Below are 27,346 nucleotides of genomic sequence, written 5' to 3'. Positions count from 1 at the left end.
GGGACCAAGGTAAGAGATGGATGTGAGATATGAGAGAACAACCATCTTATAAGTGGTTCTGTGCTTAAGTGAGAGCATTTTGCCACACCGGTGGTTTGGCCAAAACATCCCAGGTTATGCAGAATTTTAGCGTGCTGCAAATGTAAACAGTTCTCTGAAAAAACCCAGCTCATCCCATTGACTTGTGGTTGTGTCAAGCATAATTATAAAGACATGTTTTAAGGATTGAATCTAGTCTAATGCATCCTATTTTATATTATCCTTCATTCTAATAAATGTATTCAAGTTTCCAAGACCTCAAGTGCTCTGACTTCTTTCCAAAACACATTTTTTTCTTTTTTTTTTCCATGATCATGAATATCTATAATTATATGTGAGCAGATCACTTTCACTCAGATGGATGTTAACATTTATCCTCTTAATTAGGAGTGTAACTATAATAATTGACTTAATTAATACAATCCTAAGATCCAATCAGATCGATCCATTTGAGGCAAGTAGTTAATCCAATCGACTAAAACTAATATCAACTATGAATCTGATCATCAACCACAAGTCGAATCGTTCAAACGAATCGTTACTCCCCAACTTTTAAGATTATTACCACAGTTGTTATTTCTGCTTAGCTGGGGCTCTTCGATTCTGTGTGTAGAGCTCATAGATTAGCTCAGGTCTTTGTAGGTCAAAATGATCATGTACTCGTTGCTAGTTGAAAAACGTCAGTCTGTCTTCCAGCTTGACACAGAAGCTCAGAGTGAGACGTTGCTCAGTTCACACGATCTTCGCAGAAAAACAAGCGCAGGCTGCAAAGGAAGAGAGAGAGAGAGAGCGACGGGAAGAGGGGGAGCTTCGCGTCTGCCAGGTGTCATCGTCTCTCCTTCATTTTGGTCGAACATCGATTGAAGATGGAGGAGAAAGAAGACGGAGGTGAAGGAGGAGGAGGAGGAGATTACCATCGCCCGGCTAAACGGCTCCGGACGGAGGAAGGCGCCGCTGTTCCCCGAGAGCTGGAAGACGGCGAGGAGGAGGATGAAGAGGAGGAGGAGGGGGAGGAGAGGGAGGAGGACTCCGCCGGTGAGGAGGCGGTGAGGAGCGCGCGCGTTGTGAGCCGCAGCCGGAGAAGCGGCGGAAAGGTGAGCCAACATGTCAGCTGTCCGCACAAAGATGGGGCGAAAAGACAGGAGCGAAGCATCACCCAGGATTTGTTTATTTATTTAGCGAAGGCTCCATCATTTATTCATGCCATCCCCGTACTGTAATGACTGCAGGATGGAGGATCATTAAGGAGGGGCGTCAGGAGAATTGGGAGCGTTACATCAGCTCTCCTCCCTCTGGGCTCCTCTCATGGGCATTCTACTTGTTGGAAGTGCCTCATGAGGAGGTTTCATGCCGAACTCATGTCCTCACAGCAAAGGGCAGCAATACACCCACAAACCACAGAGTTCCAATTTTGATCTTCAGCTCACAGCTCTGTGAGATGCAAACTCACAGCACAAGCTGAGCATTTATGAGATCAACCCACCCAAACTCCTCACATCCTGAGCCTCAAAACCATGCAGAAAAAAGTCACTTTTTTTTTGGTCTTCCAGTCAGTGACCTGTTTGGCATTAAACTCTGCAGGATTGTTGCCGATCTTGTTTGTGCAGCAGCAGAGTTCCTGTTGAAGATCCTTATCAGACCGAATGAGCAGAAACACATCAGGAAAGACGAGTTACAAATGCAACTGCCCGACACTGATTTGAAAACTGCTTAGATCAGCAAACAGAAGGAACCTCATATGTCACTTCTCTGTCTGGGAGGGGGAAAAAAACAAACACACACACACTTGGAAATAGATTCAGCGTTTCTGCTGTAAGCCAGACATTGTGTTTGTAGTTTAAAGCCGGTGGAGCTGACAGGAGATCCAAAGAAGTGTGAAGCATCACGTTTGTCTGCAGCTGAAACTAAGTGGGGGCTTTTTGACGGAGTCCCAGTTTTGCACACGTCTGTTGGAGGATCTTAAAGTCCCACTCTGATCATCTTGTGATCTTTTGTAAAAGCGTTTGGTCTTTTAGTTATGATCTTGTCATTTTTAGCAAAAAAAAAAAAAAACCCAGTGTCGTTTCATAGGACATAGTTTCTGCAGAGCAGGACTGTTGGCACGGAGCAAGCCCGCCCCCACTTCCCATCACCCATCTGTTTACTGGCTCTCCCACTGCCTTTCAGCCCCTCACACCCCTAACTTAACAATGTCGACTAAGATTCTGCTCTGAGGTTCTTACGGCTTCCAACAGTAGTATCTACGAGACTCTAAGGGAAATATACAAAATATAAAGTATTTTGTATATTCCTGTACAAAAATGAAGAATCACCCCATAAATAAAGTGTAGATTTGGATTTTCTTTGCCAGCCATCCTTTTTTGTTGTTGTTGCTTTCATTCTCTTAAGTTTTATCATTTTCTCTTTCCACTCTTTCCCGTAGTACAAGACAATCCTGTCATGGAAGTTGAAATGCATTTTACCCTCTCCAGAAAAATTGCTGGGTTGCATGTTGACACAAGAACACTTCATTCCTGTCGCCAAACAGAGCAAACGCCGTGTCAGAATGACCCCTTCTGCCCCCAAACCCCTGAATGACCACATACTATACAGCAGTGTTTTTCAACCTTTTTTGAGCCACGGCACACTTTAACCCTGAAAAAAATCCCGCGGCACACCATCATCCAAAAAAAAAAAAAAAAAAGCAGAAATTCATGGTCTGTATTGATCGACAGCGCCCCCCCCCCCCCCCCCCCCCGCAATCTCACGTGAATTTTTGTGATAATTGTGGCAGAAAAAGCAGGAAGTTGCGGCTGTTTTTTTCTAAAAGATGAACCACCAGCTAAAGCTCGTCTTTAGCTGGTGTTTGTAATATTTGTTAGAACTGAGCGACTTTATCAGCAGAATTAAGAACAAGGAAGTGAAGACTTTAAGCACTTCTGATTGGTCAGACTGATGACATGTGATTAAGCCTTCAAGAATGATTGGTGGAGACAGTTAAAGGGGCGGGACTTTTCCTTACACAGTTACAGCTGCAGCTAAATAGCGGTACCGTCATTCTTATCAAAATGTCTTTAATAGAATTAAATAAACACAAAGAAAAAGTAATTTTAAGATCTTTTATATTCCTAACTACTCAGTGTTTTATCAGGGCCTGTTTGAATGAACAAAGAGCTGATTTCCTGGAGATGGAAAATGTTTTTAGATCAGTTAATGAGGGCAATTTCTCCACGGCGCACTTGACCATCTCCCGCGGCACACTGGTTGAAAAACACTGCTATACAGTGTCGTGGATTTTAATGCGTTGCTCATCACTCATTTGCTGAAGCAAAACTTAATAAATTTGGACAGTTTACGAAGACTATTTATGAACTAACTGTGTTCTGATGATGATTATTTATAATAATAATACATTTGCAAATATTTCTGTTTAAATGACAAACTGCGTAGTATTTATCTGTCATGAGGATCGCTGCACTTCTTGCAAAGACTTCTGGGAAATTTCCAGGAGACTGGATTTTGTAATTGTAGGCTGTGTCCGAATTCCCTAACTACTAAAAAACTTTATAGTGCGGTACTATCTAGTGCCCTGTATTTTGAAAGCAATTCGGACACCATGCTCACTACTATTTTTTAAACGGCAGATATGACGTCATCCATTTCACAAAGTTATAATCTAATAAATATGAGCGTTTTGCAACGATTATTTATGAGTCCACTGTCTTCTGAAGATAAAAATGTTGATTGTTTATTAAAATAATACATTTAAAAACTTTATTTTTAACAAAAACTCTTCTGACACAATGCATTGTGGTCTATATTCGCCCATCTAGTGAGCATCGATGCGCACTGGCTTTTTGCAGAGACTTCTGGGAAATATCAAGGGCACTTGTTTTTGAGACACCACCACAAAATGGCGAACGCACTATATAGTGAGTGGTGAAGGAATTCGCACACAACCGTAGAGTCGGCCCCCCCGAACACAATGGCGAACGCCCCGATATCGTGCACTAAAAAGTCAGTGGGGAGGGAATTTGGAGAAAGCCGCAATCTAATCTACACAAAAAAGATGAAGGTTTCCCGAGAAAAGGGAAGCTGAACCTAATAGAGAAAAAAGGAAATCAGTTTCTCACGAAATAGATTCAAAACATTTCCACATTCTGTTCTAGTCTCTCTGTGTGACTTTAAAATGTTCCTGATTTCTTATCATGTGTAAGATCTGCTAATTAAAAGCTAATATTGCACTAAAATGTGACACCCGGAGTAATCTGTCCCCATTTTAAGCTTGTATAATTAGACAAATTAGGCCGCATTGAAATACATTTATTCATGTTTTGGGGTCACAGTGAGTGGATTTGTCATCATATGAGAGAGTTTATTTAGTTGTTTTATTCACAGTGAGCAAAAAGGTTGTTTTTAAAGTTAAGAAGAAGCAAAGACACCAATATATATCTAAAAAAGGGTATTTAAAAAAATATACAAATATTGAAAATAGATCAAAATAATAATAATAGTTTTTATTGAAATTTTTATAATGGAATTTAAATGCCAAATTCAAAGTGAAATATTCTGACCAACCAAGTAAATATTATGGCCTCTAATTAGGTTAAAACAGAAAGTGTTTTTATTTTTGAGCACTTCAGCAGTTGTCGGTGTTGCTGGCCCGACGCCTCGGCTCGGTGACAATATGGCATCTCAGTGAGGTTGAAGCGACGGCAGGAAGTGCTGGGACGCCGTCGGAGGAAAGGCCATCTGTCTGCATTAATAAAATCCATCGTTTTCTGGCTTTAGTACTTAGGTTAGCTCAGAGTAATTACTGCAATCTGATCGGACAGGAAGCTTCAAAGACAAATGTGTTCAGCACTGAGTGTGGGCCACGTTAACAAACAGATCCGGTAAATGGCGGTGCTATTGTCTGTTGCTCCTGAATGGATTACAGTTCCTTTTACCCTTTATCAAATTATTGGTCTCATTCGTTCTCGATCTTCTTCATCTTTGTTCCTCTATGGCTACTTTTTGACAAGACAGAAGATTTTCAGGAACCTTAATTATTGACTTTTTTCTTTTTTTAGGGGGGCTCTTTGCATTTAAGTAAAATTTATTGCTCTGCAATGCAAAAATGAAATATGAGTTAATTTTGCAGCTTATTTTCCTACTTTGAAGTGAGACGACTAGATCTCTGAAGCTCCGCCTTTCTCCCCTTGTGGTTGCCGCCCGTTTCATGACGTCATCCTAGAGCCGGCCTCGGCAGCGATTCTCCCATAAAAAACAAACAACTGAACTTTTCCAAAGATGGATCTGTATATAAAATGAAAGCGTTTAGCCGATCACCACTAGCTCTACGGAGAAAGTGTGTGTGTGTGTGTTAGCCTGGGGGTGGAGCTGGCAGCGCTGACTCTTCCTGGAAGGGGCGGTTCCTCACTTTGTGACATCATAATTTGAGAATCCGGTTGTTTTTGTGGGTTGGGAGGGGCTGGTGTTCAGCGCACAGGTTTGTAAAAGGATTGTTTAGAACGGATCAGAATACCATTTTGGGGTAGTTTTTTGTGAGGAATTAACTTTTCAATACTCCTAAAAACTCAAAAAGTTGATTTTTGGATGATATAGGCCCCTTAAACACCACAGATGCAGCATGACGTAGCATGCTAGTGCTCATTGACTGAAAATGAGAGGTGAAGCTAGAACCATAGAAAGTTTACTTTTGATCCGACCAATTTAAGTCAATTCAGCCACCATTGTTTCGCAATATAGACGCCGCCATGTTGGAGCTAGATGTTGTCAGGAAAGCAGTGATTGGTCTGGGTTGGTCTGAGTCAACATTTCCATGGCAACCACTCTTGCCAATCAGGACTGAGCTTGTTGGAAGGCCACACCCCTGTCACTTGAAACAGGGCGACACAAAACCTGTCACACATTTTGAACGTTGGATGGGAGACCACCTACTTTTATGGAGGCATCTGATTGGCCAGTTTATAAATGGAATAACTTGCAGTACAGAAAAAAAAATACCATGAAAGGATTATCAAGAACATGTTAAAAAAAAGTTAGTAAAGCCTGAAATATTATGCTGACCAATAGAATGACTGATTAATAGCTGTTTATTTCTCTATAGAAGTCAATGGGATTTTTGCTTCTTGGAACCAGCGAGTACTTCCTGTTTGGAACGCCAGGGGGGAGGAGTCAGTCAGTCCAGTTCTCTCTCTATATAAACAGTTAATTCTATCACGTCACCCTTAACTTTTTTCCCGTTAGCTGCAGTTTTTTTGCTTTGAGAAAGACACATGTTGAACAAAAATAAAATTATAAAATTAAGTAAATCTAGAAACTAATGTGATTTGATCAGTTTTTTTTCTACATATTGAACTGATTTAAATGAAGACTAATGTGCTCAATTGATCTTAATCAATGAATCAATGTTGACAACATTTTTCTTGAATGAAACATGCTAAATCTGTGCAGACCTCTGTGTAAATTTAACAGTAGAATGGATTACTTGAGCACTTTCCGTGTTTTCATCTGTTCCACCACTGAGGTTCTCATAGAGGAAATTCAATACATTAAAATAACTATTTTCCCCTCAGATGAAATTTTTTTCCTTTAAGTCATCAGTTGTGCAGCACTGATCCAGAATCTGGAAACGTCGAAGCAAATTTAAACTCACATTTTTTTTATTTTTTTTTGTTAGAGACTAAATAGACACGACCAATTTAGAGGTGAAACTGACCTCAATGCAACATCCTGTTGTTAACTGCCACATCTGCTGCCTCACATCTTTTTAAGCCCTCGTCACACTTGCCCTCAGGAGGGGATATGGGCGGTAAGAAAAAATGGGCAAATCTGCACAAAATGTCAACGTTGCGGATTGCTTGATGATCCCGTAGAGAGAATTGCACTGCTTTTTCTGCAACCTGGATGCGACAGGTCACAGCGACTTGTGGTTTGTGAAACCAGTATAGTTCCTGTTACGCCACAGTGGGGGAAGGCTTTAGTCAAAGTCTTGAAACGTACCTGTTCAGAAAAGCACCTGATGACACACTAAAACAATTTGTGACAAAATAAGCCACACATCCATAACCACGAGTTTTAAAAATTCAGTGCACCACTAAACCATATTTTCCTGTCTCTGCAGAACAATTAGATTTTCTTTGATGTCATCTGGAGTTCAGCTAAGACAAGCTCTAAAGCTGCAGATGTTACAATGATGCAGACCAACTTCAAGCGTCTTTAACCCTTGTGCTATCCTAGGCACTTTAACATTGGGAGTCGGGTCATCTAGACCCACTAGACAGTGCGCTGAACCTTTTTTCTTCAATGATTTGTGATCTTCACTGGTGTCCATGGATTACATGAAATCTTCCCACCTTTATCCACCTTTGTCATGGTAGGGAGAACACGTCAATGTAAGGGTGGGGTCATCTAAGATAGCACAAGGGTTACAGATGTTTTTTTATCTTGTTCATGTGGCATTTTTTTCTGATGACGACATCCATGAAGAAAATCGAGGTTAAAATTGCCTTTCTGAGTATTTCTTTATTCAAATCGTGATCAATGAGGAGAAGACGGAAAAAAAAAACGCTGTTGGAAAAAGATTGTAGTTGTGACGTAGAAGCTTCACCTGCTACAAGCTCCCTGCTCCGCTCCATTCTGATGCATCCACTTGCAGACAAATAGATCCTCGTCTTAGCTGGCATTTGGCTCAAAACTGAACTCCTGCCTCTCTGTAGAAACTGTAGAAAGTGACACAGGTTTTTTGATTCAGTCTAAAAACAGCAATATCATAATTGAAAGACCACTGGGAACGCCTTTAAGGTAGATTAACAGACGATTGGTGTGGGAAGTATTTGAACACACTTTGAAAACACTTCATAATATCTGTTTTTCTAAACTAACGCAGGAAGAAATTGGGCTTGCAACTTAGTTTTTTAAAGAAAACAAGTTAAAAAAAACAGCACACGTTAGTAACCTTCAGAGCTTTTCCTGAATTCGTGTGCTAGAAAGATTCATGTCTGTCACATCACTGCAAAAAGAAATGACCAAATCTTAAAAAAAAAAAAAAAAGAACTCCTAATAATAATCACTCAAAGAGCCATGATCAGGGCAGACATCAGAGCAGAGATCTAAACTTTGATCCAGTTATGAGGTTTTTCTAACTTGGTGCAGACTTTTTGTGAACCCCACACGTCATCCTTCTTCCAATGTGAAAATGCAAAAATGTTAAGCTTTTCAAGCACAAACCCCCACACAGATGACGTCTGCACCTCCAGCATCCGGCCTGTGGATGATGGCTGCATAAATGATGCATCATTCTGTCTCATTAGTCCATTTAAAAACTCATCCTGCTCAGCTGCTGATGTGGTAAATGTTAGCGGGGAAGCATGTGACCCAGAGAGGAGCTGAGTAAGATGAACATAGCAGAAAGAGGAGGATGGAGCTGGAATGATGTAGATGCAGACAGGAAGGGCGGTGCGTTAGCAAACTCCCAGCCTGGGGGGTTCGTGCATGCAAAAAACTAAAAAAATCAAAATAAAAATAAAAAAGCCAAAAAAGCACAGGTTTGGTTTCAATGACGACAGAGCGTGCACTGCATCTCCCCCACCATCGTGCACACGGCGCGGAAAGTTTCCAAACCCAAAAGTGGTGCTGAAATAACCATGGCAACAGCATTCCATCGCACTCGCCAACACAATCCGAGGCTCACACGTACACGGGTAACACCTTTACCCCTTGCCAACGTCTATGGTTGCCATGGAGACTCACCCTGGCACAGGCAAAGCAGAGAGGGATTTTTGTGACTGGGAGTAAAAAATAAAATCTGAAAACACTTGTTTCTAACAGCCAAACTGGAGCAGAACTATTTTTCTTTCCTTTAAGGATGCTTAGAAATACTTATGCACACAGAAATTCCGGCTGAAACAAACCAAATCTACATAAACCATCTTATGTGAGGGTAAATTAAAGGACATTAAGTCCTTTCATAATTTTCTTTTTTTTTTTACTTTAGAACAGGCATTTGGAACCTAACGAGTCTTGTAACTGAGAAAAATAATGGCAAAAGGTTTAACCAGCTCTCTGCATGGTTTATCATTAGAATCAGCTTAATGCACACATTCACAACAGTTCGACAGTGTCAAGTTGCTGTTCAGAGGCAAAATACTCTTATTAGTACTCATTTAATAATAAATGAGGACTCCTACTGCTGCAGTAGGAAGATCTTACTGGATACATGATGTATTTTATTTTGAAAGGAACTTGTATGTGCTACTGTCAAAAGAAAACAAAATTCAATTAATTCAATTGTTGGAAATATTGAAAAAGCTACATTTTATGAATGAATGGCTTAGTGATTGCAAAAAGCATAAATCAAGTTTGTTTTCTAAATCATGTAAATAAGGAAATGGACCCAATTGACTTTTTAGCATTTAAACTGGCAGAGTAAGGAGGATCTGAAATATGTCAAACTCTGCATCCCATCTTTATTCGTTGTTTGTAATATTTTAATTTTTCAGAATGTTTAAAGTATTTGACGCTGGTTTGGTGTTTAATTATTGTAAGTTGGGAGAAGATGATCACTTTATGGGTTTCTTCACTTGTCTTTACATCTCCACAGTTTTGATTTAACCGTCCATTACAAAGTTTGCCTTTCTGTCTTTTTACTCCTTTTATTGGGCATTTTCAGCCCACTTTGATGCCATTTCTCTCATTCCTCAGCCTGTATCTGCTTTAGTCAGTATCCTCAACTCTTTTCTGTAGTCCAAATGATAAAGCTTGAAATTATTTGAAACCTTGACGTTGCTTTTGTGGCTCCAAATCTTCTAAATTTAGGTTAACAGCACATTTGGATCTTACTTGCTGCAGCTCCTGTTAGTATCTCCAGTGCATCAATTGAAACCTTAACAGATGCTTACACACCCATGTTTTGGGAAATAAAAATAATACTATTAAACCTTTTTCTTCATCTCAAATACATTTTAGAGTTGAGAAGGCATTTAAATGTTTTTGATCAAGTCTATTTTTGGTGAAAAAAAATGGGTTATATTTGAAATATATAAACTTTGGTCATGGTTTTCAATTATGGCAAACTGAGAGGGTGAACACACCAAGCTTGTATTTTGTATTGTATTTTTACGAAATATTATCATTCTTGAAAATCGTAGAAGTGGTTTTCATCAAACCCTCATGAAGTATTTTTTAAGCCCTGTTTTTACGATCGTGCCAAAGCAAATCCGACAACTGTCCCACGCTAGCTGCAAACTAACCTGCAACTGCTGCAAAGGATGCAGAGCATACTTCCTGCAAAGGTTGATGTAAAGCGGTTGAACCAGCACGCTCAAGTAACTGTTACACAAATAAAAACCCAGAAAGGTATGGTGATGATCAACGGAGATGGCTTTTGCTCAACCCCAGGTTTTCTTAACCGTCATTATTAGAAAAGTTTCCAATTGTAAACGTAGTGAGTTTTTTTTTATTCTTTTCAAACTGATTCTCTGAGTTCTTCTAACCAAAAGACAAACGCTGCTTTCTGTCTGCCTCTGCATTTTAGACATTATAAAAACGTCATTGCTTGTTTCATCATCATTAAAGTTAAACGTTTTAAACATCCTCTCCAAGGAGGGTTGTGGATCTTTCCCTCTCACACGATTCAATAGGCATCTCTATACATTAAAAATGTAAATAATTTTGTGGCAATACGATGAATTCAATCTAGTTATTAATGATTTAATTGGCATTTAAAACTGTAAATGAAGATGTCTTTTAACAGAGAAGCGTTTTTGGACTGTTTTATTTGAGCAACAAAAACAAAAAGACTAACATAGCAGCTTTAAACATTAAATACTTAACATTTTGGGTCTTTTAGGCTGATTTGCAGTCAAACAAAAGTGTTTCATTTTAATTTCTTCAGGTGTTGTTTGCAGTGCTTTTGTAAAAAAAAAGAATTTTCATCCCTCACCCTCAGCCAATTGGAATTGAGCTGACTTGGTAGAAACCAGCTTGTGATTGGACGTCTTTTTGTTTGGATCACATGTGTAGAAAAAGACAAAAACAGTAGAGAGAAGAGGAAGAAAAAATGACAGTTTGCCAGAAACCACATTTTTACTTCCCGATTTGATTCTGTACCTTCTTACCAACACGATCTTGTCCATATCTGTGGTTTTCAATCAATACGGTGTCCTTTACATCCCTAAAATATAACCTAACTAATATAAACTATGACACAAAAAAAATAATTGAATGTTTTGTAGTTGACTTGTTTCCTACAGTTGGGAAGTTTATGTCAACACCATGACATTATAGCATTGACTTATGTGGTAGATGAAATTATCATATTTCTCAGACTATAAGCCGCTCAGGGGTATAAATTGCAGACACCAAAACATGCATGATAAAGAAGAAAACAAAATCACATATGACTCACACTTTTGGGAGGAACATATTTGAGAAAATACGGGACAAGGAACCCACATTTCATCTTGAAAGGCAAATCCTGTTAACCCTTTGACACCAGAGCTTTAGCTCCAGTGTTCGATGTTGTTTGACTTACCGGTACATTCAACCCTTTACGCTATTAATGTAAATTAATAGCGTAAAGGGTTAATGCGCCACTTTTCTCAACTCAAGAATCTGCTAGAATTACATTGATGTTTGAAAAGTTGAAAGGTTCGGGTATGTCAAGAAATGTATGTTATTTCGGTGACACCGGCGAAATCTCAAACATCAAAGGGTTGAAGGAATAGATAATAATACACTTGTGTAACACATTGATGCTTATTTTGTTTCATAAAATCTAAGAGGAATCTATTGTATTATATATAAACTATTATTCAGATAACCATAGCATGAAAAACATGCTAATAAATCTACTGAACTTCTTACATCACTAAATCTGGTGAATTCTTCATGGTTTGTCAAATCAAATCAAATCAAACTTTATTTATAAAATAGCGCTTCTCATGCACTTTGTGCAGCTCGAAGCGCTTTAACACTAAAAACAGTAAACACACAACATTACAATAAAAACCCCAACCCACCCTTCACCCTTCCCACTCCCCTCCATTAAACCACATGACCCATGGCTCCCACGTACAATGAATTATGACTATGTAACTGTAAAATAAATAAATAAATAAATAAATAAATAAATAAACAAACAAACAAACAAGTGTGGCTTGTTGTGTCGCTTTTGAGGCAGACGATTCTTCCTCTGTGTTGCCGCCAGTGGCAAATACTGAGCCACACACTTATAGTGCCTTCTAGTGGTTGTTAGTGGGAAAATAATAATCACATGAGGTCGTTTTTAAAACAAATCATGTATAAGTGGCACCTCCAGCTAAACTATGAAAAGAAATGTCGGAAAAATACGGGAATGCTTTTTTTTTGTTGTTTTTGAGGTGAATAGATAAGTAAAGATGTAAATGTGCATAATGTATTGATTGTCTTGCTGTCTGAGAACTACGATTTTAATGATGGATCTGCATTTTCACGCTTTTGTGAATCACCAGGTCCAAAGACCAATTGAAAAAAAAAGGTTGCTTTTTATCAGAATAATAGCTCCCTTTCACCCACAATAGCTTCGAGAACTTATATATCTGTGACATAAAGACTTTTCACTAAAAGGAGAGAGCGCAAAGAGAGAAACAAATACCTTGATGTAAAAAAAAAGTGAATATATAAAAAGTGCGTTAAAGAAAAACAGAACACCACTTTTTGTGAATTTAGTCTAAATATAAATGGATTCTCACAAAAGGAGCAGATCATATCATTTGTCTCTGTGTCAGATTCCCCTCATGGAGCTCTTCTGCCGTGTTTGTGCTTTGGTGAGAGGTGACGCAGGCTTTACTCCTTTGCAGGACGGGGCAGAGGACAGTCACCACATCCCGCCGTCTCCGGTCGTCCACGTCCGAGGACTGTGTGATGCCGTGGTGGAGGCCGACCTGGTGGAGGCGCTTGAAAAGTTTGGCACCATCTGGTACATATTACTACATGATCAATTTTCCATTTTTTAGAATTGACACAAAGTCCACTTATCGTGAAATGTACGGTGGCCCTGAGGTGCCAATGACATCAACAAATCATTCAATGCATATCAATGATCCCACTGAGACTGTAAAAAAGCAAAATAAAAAGGAACACGTTTCCTTCTTAATGTTTTTGTTACGTTTTAAAATTTTAATGTTGTTTTTATTTTTGTGTTGCCTCTTTAATTGCCTTTGTGGTCTTTAATATGCTTTTTGCGTTGAGTGATGTGTTGGTGTGATTTGCGATTCAGGGCAGCTGTTGTGACATCACTTTTTAAACGTTGTTCAGTGACAGCTGATGAAAAAATGTTAAATCTTATCGAACAGGAAAAGTGAAGCATTTCCTTGGTGTGAAAGAGAAGGGGGTCGGACTTATTTGTTTTTTTGTTTGGTTTGGTTTTTGGGGTTGTTTTTTTCAAAGTTGGAGTTGTAGATCTTAGTATTTGATAAACTGCAGCAGTCAGGTGTCAGATTGTGCAGCGCCTGTCTTGTTTTTGTCCACTGTAATCACATCATTCTGAAACTCGCCCCGCAGCAGCTTCCTGTTTCACGTGAAGCTTTCATGCTTGTCATTTCCTTTGGGTCTCCTGTAACGTCCCATGCAGACTGTGGTCAAACTTCCACAGATGCTCTCTGACTCATAAGCTTCTTTAAAACAGTCTTGCAGAGCTGAAAAGCTTTTCTGCTAATAATATCTCATTTTATTTTGCAGCAAAGTTTACGTTAAGCCTGTGTGTCTGTGAAATAATAGCATCAAATACTGTCAAAAAGTTGCTGCAACACGCGTGTAAATGTTGCCTGACCATGAGTCACGGAGAGAACAGGAAAGAGAATCTATTTGGGTAAGAGCATGTAGAAACAGAAAAAAACCCAGACACAGATAGGTATTCAAAGCTCTCAACAGATAAAAATCTAGTTATTACCCTTCTTTACAAATGCTGCAAGATATTTATGTCTTTCGAGACTTAAAAACAGCCACTATGCACAGTTTTGCAGACAACTGATAAAACCCCTTAACATAAACTCTAATCTTTGTGTTTTTGCAAATTCTAAATTAATTACACAATACTTCAAATGGAAAATGAATGGCTTCTTCGGCTTTTAAGCCTGGGTTTAATTGTCAGCCTTCAGATACTGATCATTTGTGAATGCACACCTTTTCAAAAATGAACAACAGAAAGCAGAATAAAAATATACAACAGTGACACATCGGCCCACATTTACTTCCTGACCAGTTTTGTCCATTCTCAACATGTGTGTGATCAGTACTAAAGATGACTTGGTGGCGGTTTGGACGACAACATGACATCCTTCTTGGTTGAGGTCACTGCTCTTTTCATCAAGTTTTTATCAGGACCAACCGGAAACTTTGGTTCAGCAGCGGCGCCGTCTCCCCCTGCGCTGAATTCCGCTCAGGTTATGTTTGTTTGTGAACGTTTTCTTGAGGTTACAAAGATTTACATTTTGAATGGAGTAGTAGTGCGGCTTGTTTTTTTGCTCTCAGGAAGTTTGAAGTGAAAATACAGGTGTGGACATTTCACGAGACTTTCTTCCTCTTTCAGGTTGTACTTTTCTGCACGCAGTGAGTCACTTTGTGAAATTTCAAACGGTGCTCACGAAGAACTGGAGGAATTTGTTGGAACTTCTTTTTTTGGTCGATGCAGGGAAATAGCAGAAGTACACGACAGCTGAAGCGCTCTGACATCTGCTCACGTTAGAGGCCGGCATGTGCACCAAACTGAGTCACGCTGCTTCTTCAGTCCGTCAGACCAGGAGTAAATTAACTTTATAGGAGTTTAGTCTTACCCATGTTTATGTTTTAACCTGTTTGCACCAACATCAGACTTCTTTTAAAATAGAGTTTTTATGTTTTTATAAAAAGAAAAATCACAATTTAAAAGTCAAATTCAATTATGTATTTTGTCTTGAACTAATCAGAGTAAAGATCTACCAACCCCAGGGCATCTATTATATGTATTGTACTGTAAATCTCTGCTAGACATCTTGGACAAGTCTGTTTAGTTACTTTATTAGAGTAACACGGGCTGCTGGAGCCTATCCCAGCTACTTTTGGTTACTAGTCTTGCTCACAGGCTCACCTAGAGACAATTTAGAGACACCAGTCAACCTGTGAAGCATGTTTTTGGACGGAGGAAACTGGAGAAAAGCCACACATGCACAAAAAGAACATGCAAACTCCACATGGAAGGAACCGAGCTGAGGTTTGTTCCGGGGCCTTCTCGCTGCAAATGCGAGAGAGTACCAACCACTACACCGCCGTGCAGCTCACAGCCTTAAAACAAATTGTATTTCTGATTTTGTTCACAGACAAAATAGTAATCACAAAACTCTACATTTCAAGAAGTAGCAAACATTTCTGCTGAAATCTGCCAGGGCTCAAAAGGTCTCAGAAACTACAACCCAACACAGATGATCAGAACAGTCGTTCAGAAGAATCAAATCGGCCCTTCTTAAAATTTCAACAATCTAAAAAATAAATAAAAAACAACTTCAGACATTTTTAAGAACCACTCTGTATTTTTCTGATGGTAGAGGACATTTATAAACGAAAAAATATGCTTAAAATTGCATTTCTGAGTATTTCTTTTTGTTAGTCATAGTGAATGTCCAAACTGCTGCGACTCTATAGAAACTATGTCCCAGAAAATGACAGTTTTTTTATTTTATTTTTTATTTTGACTAAAAATTGTATCATCATACTTTAAAAAACCTGCTAGGAAAGGTTTACAATAGATCAAAGAGAATCTGTCTTTAAACACACAGTTTCCCTCAAATAGCAACAGAAACTGGGTGCAGTAACCTCTGCTAAATTAATAATGGTTTATTTCAAGCAATTAAAACGAAAGGAAAACAAACCAAAAACAGATATGGTTGTTTCTTGTATACTTTGGACAGTGAGTTTCACCGATGCACTGATACAAGTTTAAAAGACGGCTTCTTAATAATCACCCAAAACCACAGTCAATGTGCCTTATTTAAATTATCCTTCGTGTTATGAAACTATAGTTAACCCTAACCTTCTGCAGGAAAAGTGGCAGTTTGTTTACAACGGGCAAGACAGGGACACGATGTGGGAAAGTCGTCTGGTAGAGATCTGCAATAAACCTCTGTGATCCGATGTATGATGGATATCTGTGGATATTTGTGCCGGGTTTTCTTCTGTTGATTCTCATACCAGTTTTTAAATATTTTTCCAATAAAAATATTTTTCATTTGTATTTCAGATAGCAACATATCTTAAAAAAAATAAATAAATATTGTCTAAAAGGTTTAAATATAACCTGCTCTATACTGAAAGTGAACAACACAGCTCCACCTGTCTGAGTAAAGCCCCGCCCCCCTCTCACCTCCTGTCTGCAGTTACGTGATGATGATGCCGTTTAAGCGGCAGGCCTTGGTGGAGTTCGACAGCGTGGAGAGCGCAGAGCGCTGCGTGACCTGCGGAGGCCGAGAGCCGGTCTACATCGCAGACCAGCAGGCCTTCTTCAACTTCTCCACCAGTCAGAGAATCACCAGACCCACCAATGCAGACGACCCCACCAGCAAAAACAAAGTCCTGCTGCTGTCCATCCAGAACCCGCTGTACCCCATCACAACTGTGAGTGCCCACCTCCAACTCTGCTCTATAAAAATTCATTTGAATTTCTACTAAATGTGTTTGATTTAAAAAGTATTTACTTAAATAACAAATAAATTCTCCTTCTGGAGTTGTTTTTACATGGTTTTTATTTTTTCACAAATCAAATCCCAGCTTACATAGATTTTAAACAAACTGCAGCTCCTATGCCTTTGTTATTCCAATTACATTACTTTGAAGCTTCATTTTGATCAAATCCTAGAAAGAAGTCATAGAGAAAGAATCTCTTTTCAGTCCCAGATTAATTTATAAAATCATTTTTGAGACTTTGATACAACGTTAATTAGAAATCCTATAACAGGGAATAAAAATGTAGAAACAATAAGTTCCATTTAAGCATTCAGAAAGGCGTAAAATAAGCTCAAAAAGATAACTGTTCCTTCTAACTGAATGCTAAAGTCCAATAATAGATATTTTTTGCTTGTTCTCAGCAAACGGTTTGTATTTTTGGAGGTTTTTTTAACCTGATTGTACAGATTAGTGACAAAAAAAAAATTCAAAACAAAATGTGAACTTGGTACCTGAAAGAGGAAGAGAGTCTCGTGTTATGAATATTGCCCATCTTTATAAATTCTCCTAAAATCTGCAACTAGCAGGTATTTTAAGAACACAAATCTACATTGTTGTTTTCCAAAATGATGACAATGAATACCAGTTTATTTAATTTTAAATAATATCCTTAAGTAGAACCATAAAATAGAGTGAAATTAAAGGGGATTTGTGAGTCTTGAATCAAATTTTTTATATAATCAAGATGATGCAGCAAAAGGATTTTAACTCATTTTAATACAAATGTCTATATTTATAGAGCCTAGCTTTTAATGAGACAAAAAATCTCGACTGAGCTGATTTGGAGAAAAGCTTCGAAAGGTGTAAAGCAAAGATGGTGATTTTGGTGTTTACATTTGAAAATATGTATTCCGTTATTATTTTTGTATTAAATTAATTGTTTACAATTATGAACAATATGTTGCAAACTTCAGGATGATAACAATAATAATAAATATAACAACATAATACAAAATGTGTTTAACATGGCAGTGGCTTAGCTTATTGAAGCCTGCCCCTAAAAACAATGTATGCATTCATTCAGTGTGACGAATGATCTGTTTTCTCAAATTAAGATGAATTTTTTTACCAAAAAACAATTGTTGATAAGATTATTTTTATTTCATGACAGAAAATCTGACATTTCATCTCGAAAAAAGAGTATTTTAACTTTCTCTAGATTCCGTTTTTGCGGTGTGCCCTAAAACAATGACTATATTTCATGTTTGTGAGACAGATTTGTTAGCACAGTGGAATTTCTTTTAACGATGTGACCTCTGTGTTTCTTACAGGATGTGTTGTACACCGTCTGCAACCCTGTTGGTAACGTTCTGCGCATCGTCATCTTCAAGCGCAACGGCATCCAGGCCATGGTGGAATATCCTGACAGTTTGTCTGCATTCACATGCCGTGACATTCTGTTGATTCTACAAATGTAATGCAACAGGATGACGATGATGAGGAGGAGGAGGAAGAGTCAGGCTGGCTGTCAATGTCAGATCAAATTTAGACCCAGCAGAGCTGACTCGCTCCTCTGTGGTTTTGTGTACTTCTTGTGTCTTTCCTCTGCTTGTTGTGTTGTGTGAGTCATCCTTAACCCGCTTGTTAACATTTGAGTCGGTGGAGGACGCTCAGAAGGCCAAGCTCGCCCTGAACGGCGCCGATATTTACTCGGGTTGCTGCACGCTGAAGATCGAATATGCTCGGGTAAGCACAAACACACACACACACACACATATCTATATATAGACATTCTCTAACAAGCACACACTCAGGTGCACGCACACACAAGCATCCTCATTCTCATGCCCACGCACACACACCCACCCAGAGGTGCTGTGCTCTGTCGCCCCCTGCAGCCCAACAGACTGAACGTCGTCCGCAATGACAACACCAGCTGGGATTACACCAAACCCTTCCTCCTGCACCGAGGTAGGACAGCCCTCTCACGCTCTGCTCACACACACTAACATGCACACAGACAAACACACACACACAGGTATGCTTGCACCCTTGACTGGATAAGATTACTGGACATGGTTTACAACCACATGAAGTCCATCCAGTCGCCATTTAATGGCGGTTACTGACCCCGCCATGATGGAGCCAGACGTCGTCAGTAAGGAGTGATCGGTCATAGTCGGTATGAGTAAGCGTTGCTATGGCAACCACTTTTGGCCATCAGGAGTGAGTTTCTTCGGGACGGCCACACCTGTAATTTGTCTAACATTGTGAAAATTGGACATGAGACTACATTACTTTTATGAGGCATCTGATTGGTCAATGACTTGAATAACTTGCACTACAGAACAAAAAAGATATGGAAAAAGGGAGATTATCAAGAAAGTTAAAAAAAATGTAGCAAAGCAAAACAAGGATTTGCTGTTTCTCTGTTTAGGTCTATGGGATTTTGGCTTCTCTGAACCACTGGGTTCTTCCTATTTGGAACGCTGGGAGGGAGGGGTCACTCAGTCCAGTTCTTGTATAAAGTCAATCCCGCAAAGCAGCAGCAGACATTCAAACATTTATTGTAGCGCCAATGAGCTGTTTAATGTAGTGGGTTTTTTATTTTTATTTTAGTACTCTCCTCTAAGAGCAACAAGGCTCTTGATAAATTCCCAGCTGGGTCTTCTCTGTGTGGAGTTTGCATGTTCTCTCCGTGCTATCGTGGGTTTTCTGGAAACTCCGGCTTCCTCCCACAGTCCAAAAGCATGTCTCATAGGTTAATTAGTATCTTCCAAAGAAAAGTCCAAGTAAACGTGTGTAAAAATATGTTTGGGCTTTCGTGTTTAAAAGTCTCGGAGTTGCATACTTTTAAGACCTTTGTCAGGCTCTACGGACAAAAAGCGCGGCCATTGAACATGTGTTGAAAGTTAAACTTGGTTGATCTTTGACCAATCAGGGACTTGGATTTGGTAGTGATGTAAAGATAGAAAATATGGATAGAAAGTGGCACAACCTGGCTTAATTCATGGAAGCCCGGTTGTGCCCGGCTGAAATTATACGTCACCAAGTCTTTCGGGTATCGGAATAGAGCTGTGAAAGACAAAACCTGAAGCAAGATTTGCACCACTACGACATATTACACTAAGCCTCTTCTAGCTGTCGATGGTGGACATTCGCTAGTATCAGGTAGTGATGTAAACACTGTGGGCTAAATGTGAATGCGCGTTTGTGAACATACCCAGCATGAACTTAGCGTAAGTGTGAGGCCCCACAACAGACTGGTGACCTGTTTAGGGTATACCCCGCCTTCACCCGACAGTAGCTTGGTTGGCTCCAGCAGCCCTGTGACCCCAAAAGGGACTCAGATGGATGGATGGGTGGATGGATGGGTGGGTGGGTGGATGGATGGGTGGGTGGGTGGATGGATGGGTGGATGGATGGATGGGTGGGTGGATGGATGGGTGGATGGATGGAGGGATGGATGGATGGGTGGATGGATGGATGGGGCTTTCAGCTGCTAAAAGAACCATCCAAGTATTGGAAACATATATTGTGAACTGTCTAAATACCACATGAAACAAATAATACGATTAAAGACTAAATAATCCCCCAAACCCTTCAGACAGGCATCACTCCTTCAGCCACTTTAACACATCCACAGCTAACAGAAGACAAAGCGTTGACTTCGGGGTGCTAATTTACTCGCATCTATTAGACTATGTCACAACAGAAACGATCTGCAGAGATTCTCACCTCCCTCTGGCAGAGCTGCCAGTTTGTCTGCTTTGGCTGTAGATCAAATATCCCATCAAATTCCATTCTTCCAAGAGTGTTTATTTTTTATATATATTTTATTCCAGAGGAGAGTTGGACATAATTTGCTGCCTAATATAAAAAATGTGTAGCTGTTTAACTAAGTGGTTTACAAAGTCAAACGTGTGGCCACAGCTTGTGTGTGGCTGCTTACTTTGCTAAAACTCGTTCTGGTTCATGAGTTTTACAAATGTTCGGAGAGCATCGACCCAGAGTGATGACTTTGTTTTCATTGCTCCTGTTCCTGAAATGTCCTTTGTGAGGGAACTCCCTCGGGTCAATGAGATATTTTTGGATGATTGTCATGTTGTGAGGTAAACTAGGTTCAGTAAGTGCTGGTCAGGGCCCGTTTAGGAGTCTCAGAAACAAGACCTCTAATGTGTTCCGTGTCCATCTAAAATAGCTGCTGACACACAGTCCTGGTTGTGATGGCGCCACAGGCTGTACCCTTCCTGTCAGCTCTTATCTGCCTTCAATTTCTGCACTAATGTGTGTTACAGAGCGGGGCAAGGGAAGGCAGCGTCAAGCAATCCTAGGAGAGCATCCGTCAAATGGCTATGGTACTACTTGTCTGTCTGATTTTTTTATCTGTCTGCTTGTCTGCCCTATCATTCCTTCTTCTCTTTCTCTCTCAAATCGACCTTTTTTTTAATTGGAATGTGTGTTTGTGTGTCTGCAGGCCCACACTGCCCCCTGCTGACTCTGCCTACTAACAGCAGGTATAGAAGGAGCAGCGAACAGGTACAGGACATGATCTCCTACCCACCACTCCTCCCGAAGACCTTCCCCTCAACGTCCTCATCCTCACTTTTGGGCTCCAGCTCGGTCGCCATGGTGAGCGGCCTCCACCCCTCCAAGATGAACTGCAGCCGCATCTTCAACCTCTTCTGTCTCTATGGCAACGTTGAGAAGGTGTGTGTGGAGACATATTTATTTATTTCTGCAACCCAAGTATAACAGAGCAAACTTAGTCTGTGTTCGGCTTTATAAAACAAAACAACTGACTGTTCGGGAAACAGTTTGGGCTTTAAACATACTTTTAAACAAAGCTATAAATAAAAATCCGAAATTATCAAAGAGTCTGGGGTCGGACGGCCTTATCCTGGTCCTTAAACAGGATATTATCCCCTTCCTGCTGGTTACCTGGATCCGATGTTTTTCAGTCCGTCTGCCTTTGGAAACCTCCTAATCCAATTTACCAGCAACATGTAGGGCAGAGATGGCCAGAAAATTTGATGAGTGGGAAAAAATTCTACTGTAAGTGAGGTCGTGCAAGATGTGCAAAGGTGAAAACATAAAACCAGAAACAACAAAGCTTTGTTTTGTTGTTATATTTCTTTATACAAAAGGTGTTTAGCTGGTGGCTCACGTATCATCTCCTTGTTTCAGGGATTCTTGAGATGGCCACATCTTGTTTCTTTCAATCATTTCCCACAACAGTTCTGCTCTCAGAGATTTCAGAGGACGTTTGAGGATCATTGCAGCATTTATAACTGAAGGTGTTTGTGTTGACAGGTAAAGTTCATGAAGAGTGTCCCTGGTACAGCTTTGGTGGAGATGGGTGACGAGTACGCCGTGGACCGAGCAGTGACTCATCTCAATGGAATTAAAGTGTTTGGCAAGAAGCTCAACGTCTGGTAAGAACATCTAACCACAGGGCTGCGTGTCACATGGGTCAGAAAAGTCCCAAATGTCATATCATCAGATCAAAATCACATGATGCCGGTCGGGATGTCGGTGTCTTTGGGAGAAGTTTGGGTTTCTGAAGTCCTCAAGCTAAAAAGAAAAAAACATTGACACCGTTCACAGAAAAACTAGCAAATAAACAGAATGAAGAGTTTCTCCGTCACGCCGTTTTGCTGATGTCAAAGATCAAATCATTGCATGTTTGCAGTTTGAATGTCTTCTTAACAAATGTGCAAAGCAGACTAAACCTGTGGAGGCAAATAGTGTGGAGTTCAGCAGAAATTTCTGATGAGACCTGAAATTTCCATTGTGTCGGTTTAACTGTTGTACATATTTGTCTAAAATTGTTTAATCTTTATTTCAATAAGGAAATATCTTAGGAGTGGGAATAAAGGTTTACTTGTGATACAAAAATGTTCATGACAGCTTTTTGGTGGTTAGGCTGTGGGGTCGAGGGCGTCTCTATTCCGGATCAGCTTGGACCATCGATGGATAAACCTCAGAGCCCAGACTCTGACGATGGTAGAGGCCACTCCAGGTGGAGAATGGGGGCGGAGGAGGGCCGCAAAACCGTCTGGAATGTAGAGATAAACAGCAGTAACATTTAAATATGATTGTGATTGGCTGAGAAAAAAAGGCAGGGTTTTTTAGTGAAGGCTTCATGGATGAGAACAGAAGAACCCTATAGAAGTTCCGCCGAAACTTCCCTGATTCTGAAGATGCAGCTTCAGATTCTCTGACTTCCAGGTTAACAGTGATACAGAGAATTTAAATCAAAACAAACTTCGGTTTCTTTGATCTGATGGTGTTTTTCACATGTTATTGTAGCATTTTTCTGATGATGGAGGACATATATAACAAAAATTAAGCTTACAATTGCATATCTGAGTAATTATTTTTTTCCCATCTTTTATAAAGTATTACTTTATTCAAAATTATGTTTGAATGCTCCATTCTTTCAGTAATGGGGAGGGGAAGGGGGGCGATGTTGCTCCCTTCACAACTCAATAAAGCAATTCTAATGAACTCCTGTCGCTCTGCAGAAACTATGTCCTAGAACACAACACAGTTTTTGCTTGTTTTTTTGGTGAAAAGGGGCATAATCATTGTTAAAAGCTCACTGGGAAAGCTTTGACAAAGATCAAATTGATCATTCTTTAACTGCTCATTATTTAGTCTTTTATTCAGTCTCCATATTCTGTTTATTGGGATTTAACTTTCCCCAGCATTCAGGTCAAACATCACATTTTTGGGTTTTGTTTTGGTTTGATGTATGACTTGTTTATTACAAAACGACAAGAAAAAATCAGAAAAATCCCGTTTTTACATTTGCTTACAAGCACGTAACAGTGGTAACATAGTTAGTAATGTAATAAAACAAGTAACAATAAATTCTTCTTAAATTTAGTATGTGTTTTTGACATTATCAACGAATACATACTGGTATGCAGTTGGAACACAACCATTCACCTTCCTCATCATTTAGTTCAGTTTTATAACATACAGTTTGATTTTTGACCATAAACTGTAGCATCCCTACTGCCTCCACTTGTTTATTTATATCTGGTCCCATTTGTTGATTGCCAAACAGCCTTTTTTTTTATTTTGAAGGGCTCTTTCTGTATCTGCTTCCTGTTTTTGCTGGTAATTTTATCTGATTATTGCTGGAAATTTAGGCCGTTTTATGGCAGATGTTATGAAAAAAATATAAGTTGCTTGTTATCAAAAGGAAAATTCCATATAAAAAAAACACCTATAAACTAAACTTTACTTGTGGTTCGTTAACCTAGTGTTGGCCGGTGGTGCTCCAACATAAATGACCGCCCATTTTTGATGTTTTTGTCATTCTTATCATTCCATTCTGTCCTCCTCAGCGTGTCCAAACAGCAGGCTGTGATTCCCAGCCAAGTGTTTGAGCTGGCCGACTGCAGCAGCAGCTATCAGGACTTCAGTCTGACCAGAAACAATCGCTTCAGCAGCGCGCACAGCAGCAGGAACATCATCCAACCGCCTGCCGCCGTGCTGCACTTCTACAACGGCCCGCCCACTCTCACCCAGCACCAGCTGCTCAAAGTAAGCTCACACTCGCAGGACATTATGTGTTTGGTCGTTTTTGTTTTCGGAAACCAGTTTAGCCTGTCAAAAATGTACAAGTGAATAGAAAAAAAGGCACAGTCTTATCCATTAAATCTCTGCAGCTCTGCTCTGAACACAGCGTCCCGTCCTTCATCAAGTTCAAGGTCTTTGATGCCAAACGTGAGTTCACCATCCTTCTTTGCAACACTTTCTGCCATCTTTCCTGTTTTTTTCTTTGACTCTTTTGCTCTATCTGTGCAGCGAGCTCAAAGACTCTGTCTGGTCTGCTGGAGTTTGACAGTAAAACTGAAGCCATTGAAGCTTTGACTGTCCTCAATCACCATCAGATCAGGATACCCGGTGAGTAGGAACTGTAGCCGATGGGAAGGACGATACTCCACTGCATTGTTCATTTGAAAGATAGGGGATATTTTTGTTTTTTTTTAAAGATTTGTAAGGAATTTTTGTCTTTTCATAAATTAGGGAACTTTATTACCTGACGGTTCAACCTTTTCTTTGACCTGCAGGCATATCCAACCCCTTCACCCTGAAACTCTGTTTCTCCACATCATCCCATCTGTGATCTGGAAACAAAGATGGCAGCCTCAAATATGAAGCCTTGCAGGATGCACTTGAAAAACCAAGTTTGTTGACATAAAAAAAAAAAGGTGAGAAGGACAGACGACGTTTTCCCTACGATCATTTTGAATGGATGTGCATGTTTCATGATGAGTGGGTCAGAGGAAGATGTTTATTTTAAAATAATTGCCGTAAACTTTAGACATATATTTATTTAGCTTTTATTTTAGATTAAAAAAAACATCTTGTTTACAGGGAATAACTTGATTACAACACAAGAAAACAGAAGGTTTAAGTTTTCTTATAAGAATAGGGAATTTTAGGTATTTCCACTGAGTAAATGCAATTTTTCTTTTTTATTCAAGACAAAAACAATCAGAATAATTATATGTTATTATATGCAAAACACCTTACAAAACAGATTCCTTGCAGTTTTGTGAATATAAAGAAGTAAATATGGGTTAGAAACTGTGCATACTTCATTACATCCACACCCTCTGTTAAGATATTAGACCATTTATCTGCTAAAAAGTTCAACTTTTCAGATAAATTTTCCACCCGTCAGAAGTTTGATCTAAATATTTAAACTGGCAGCTGCTGTTCTCTGCTCACGTGCTTAATGAGTAAGCAGGCACTTATGTGCAAATACTAAACGCGTGTTAACACAGTTCAAACTGGCTAAAGGCAACTTTTTAAACTCAAACTGGCTGAAACACGTGCATGAGCTCATTATGCAGTTTTGTGTTCTTAAAAAAATCCTTAGACTTTATAGTTTGTTTTAGGGAATTAAAATAAACAAAATAAAATATCAAGCTGGCTCAATGCTCCAGGGGATAAGCACATATTTTAATGTTAAACCAGGGAGAAATGTTTTATGCAGCATGACAGAATCTCTAGAAAATCCTTATGTATAAGGAATCAAATGGGCTCAAAAGCTGAAAAAATTTTGCTTTTAAAGAGCCGTACAAATCAAACTCTTTCTCTTTGCTGCAAAACAGAAATTCATCAAACAGTAAAAAGCCGGTAAAGCAGAAAACTAAATTTTTAGTATAATTTGACAATAGTTCTAAAGTGAATTTAAACATTTATATTTCTAAATCTGAGAAAAGTTAAGAAAAACAAAAGCAGGTGGTGACAGTCAGGGATGTCTCTGCACGGATCAACCTGACTTCTTATTTTGATTTGAGATTAAACGTTTTAGGTTTTACTTTGCTTAATTTAAAAAGGACCGATTAAATCTTTATTAATTTAGTATTATACTCTATTTATATGCTAAAACAATAAACTTTGTTTATATTTGAATGAGAATTATAGACATTGTTTTGTTTACAGAACGTAATTCAGTTACAGTACCTCACAAAAAATTCAAATTTACGTTTTTTTTTAATTCTCCATTTTTTGTTGATTGGATGCAGCAGTTAAAAACACACTGGTGATTTCCTCATTTGGATTGAATTCAAACAAATAATTTATTCATACTCTGTGTGATTACACAACCAGATGAGTTGAACTGCGGCCTTCGGTGGTTTTGCCGTCAGATACGAACCCTGTAGGTACAGAAAAAAGGTCTTCACTTCACCTTTGTTTACTTTTAAAGGCGCAAAAAACTGACAACTGAAGGGCATAATTATCTGACAAGTGTAGACGAATAGGCAGAGCTTTTGATAAGTTATTATGCGCTTTACAACTCCTCTATCAAACTAAATGTTAGGACATAGTTTAATGTAAATAGTATAACAGAGTTAACAGTAAATGCTTCCTCTAGCAGCCATTTTCACCTTTGACTTGTTTTTGTATTTTCTTTTTAAAAGTAAATCTAGATGTTGATCATTTGGGGTTTTGTGAGTTTGTGGGTTATTTTTTGAGTGTTAGTGCAGTGGTTAACACTGCTGCATCACAGTAAAAGAGTTCCCGGTTTGAATCCCAGTCGGGTTCTTTCTGTCTGAAGTTTACACGTATTCTTTGCCTGTACGGTACTAAAGCTTTTATTTTTATTTTTATTTTGAGTATTTAAAAATAAAAGTGTAAATTTAGCTATTTTATTGTTTATAGGCAAACTCAAGTGGCTCAGTAATTATGATATTGTGTCTTTATTGAATGAGGTTTTGAATTTATAGTGAAAGAAGGAAAGAAAAGACATTGTTGAAATTCTGCTTAAGTTGTTTTGTTTAAAAAATGTGTTTGTTTTCATTATAAATGCTTATTTGAAACAGAAGGAGAAGACTCCATACCTTTTTTTTTTCTTTAGTTGATAATGATATAGAAGCTAAATCATTGTTATGTGTACTAAAACCCTGGACTGCTTATCAAATATTGATTTCAGGGTTGTTGTTTTTTTCTGTGATTGAACTGTGACTTAAATCCCCAAACTTCTGTTCTTTTTTTTAGGTGTGTGGTATTATCAGTCAAACAAGAGATATTCTGTAGATTATTTTAGTTATTCCTTTGGGTATTTTATAATTTACTGACTTTTTTTTCTCCTGAAAATAAAGAAATACTTTGTCATCAA

At 39.0% G+C, this 27,346-nt stretch overlaps 1 protein-coding gene across 1 annotated transcript; it reads left to right on the top strand.

The window, feature by feature from the left end:
* The first annotated feature begins 797 nt into the window (after positions 1 to 797).
* On the top strand, positions 798 to 27,346 carry hnrnpll (heterogeneous nuclear ribonucleoprotein L like). The gene is made up of 13 exons (XM_078947724.1): positions 798 to 1,133; positions 12,864 to 12,982; positions 16,413 to 16,650; positions 18,030 to 18,117; positions 18,350 to 18,444; positions 18,597 to 18,669; positions 20,997 to 21,056; positions 21,176 to 21,408; positions 22,012 to 22,133; positions 24,057 to 24,255; positions 24,381 to 24,438; positions 24,520 to 24,618; positions 24,786 to 27,346. Exons 1-13 carry the CDS (start codon positions 906 to 908, stop codon positions 24,839 to 24,841), a joined length of 1,668 nt encoding a protein of 555 aa, XP_078803850.1. The 5' UTR covers positions 798 to 905; the 3' UTR covers positions 24,842 to 27,346.

Source organism: Oryzias latipes, chromosome 1, assembly GCF_053564925.1.
Source record: "Oryzias latipes strain Hd-rR chromosome 1, Olatipes_Hd-rR_3.1".
Classification (NCBI taxonomy): Eukaryota; Metazoa; Chordata; class Actinopteri; order Beloniformes; family Adrianichthyidae; genus Oryzias; species Oryzias latipes.
Note: the sequence above shows the minus strand (reverse complement) of the source record. Positions and strands in the feature narration are given on the sequence as shown.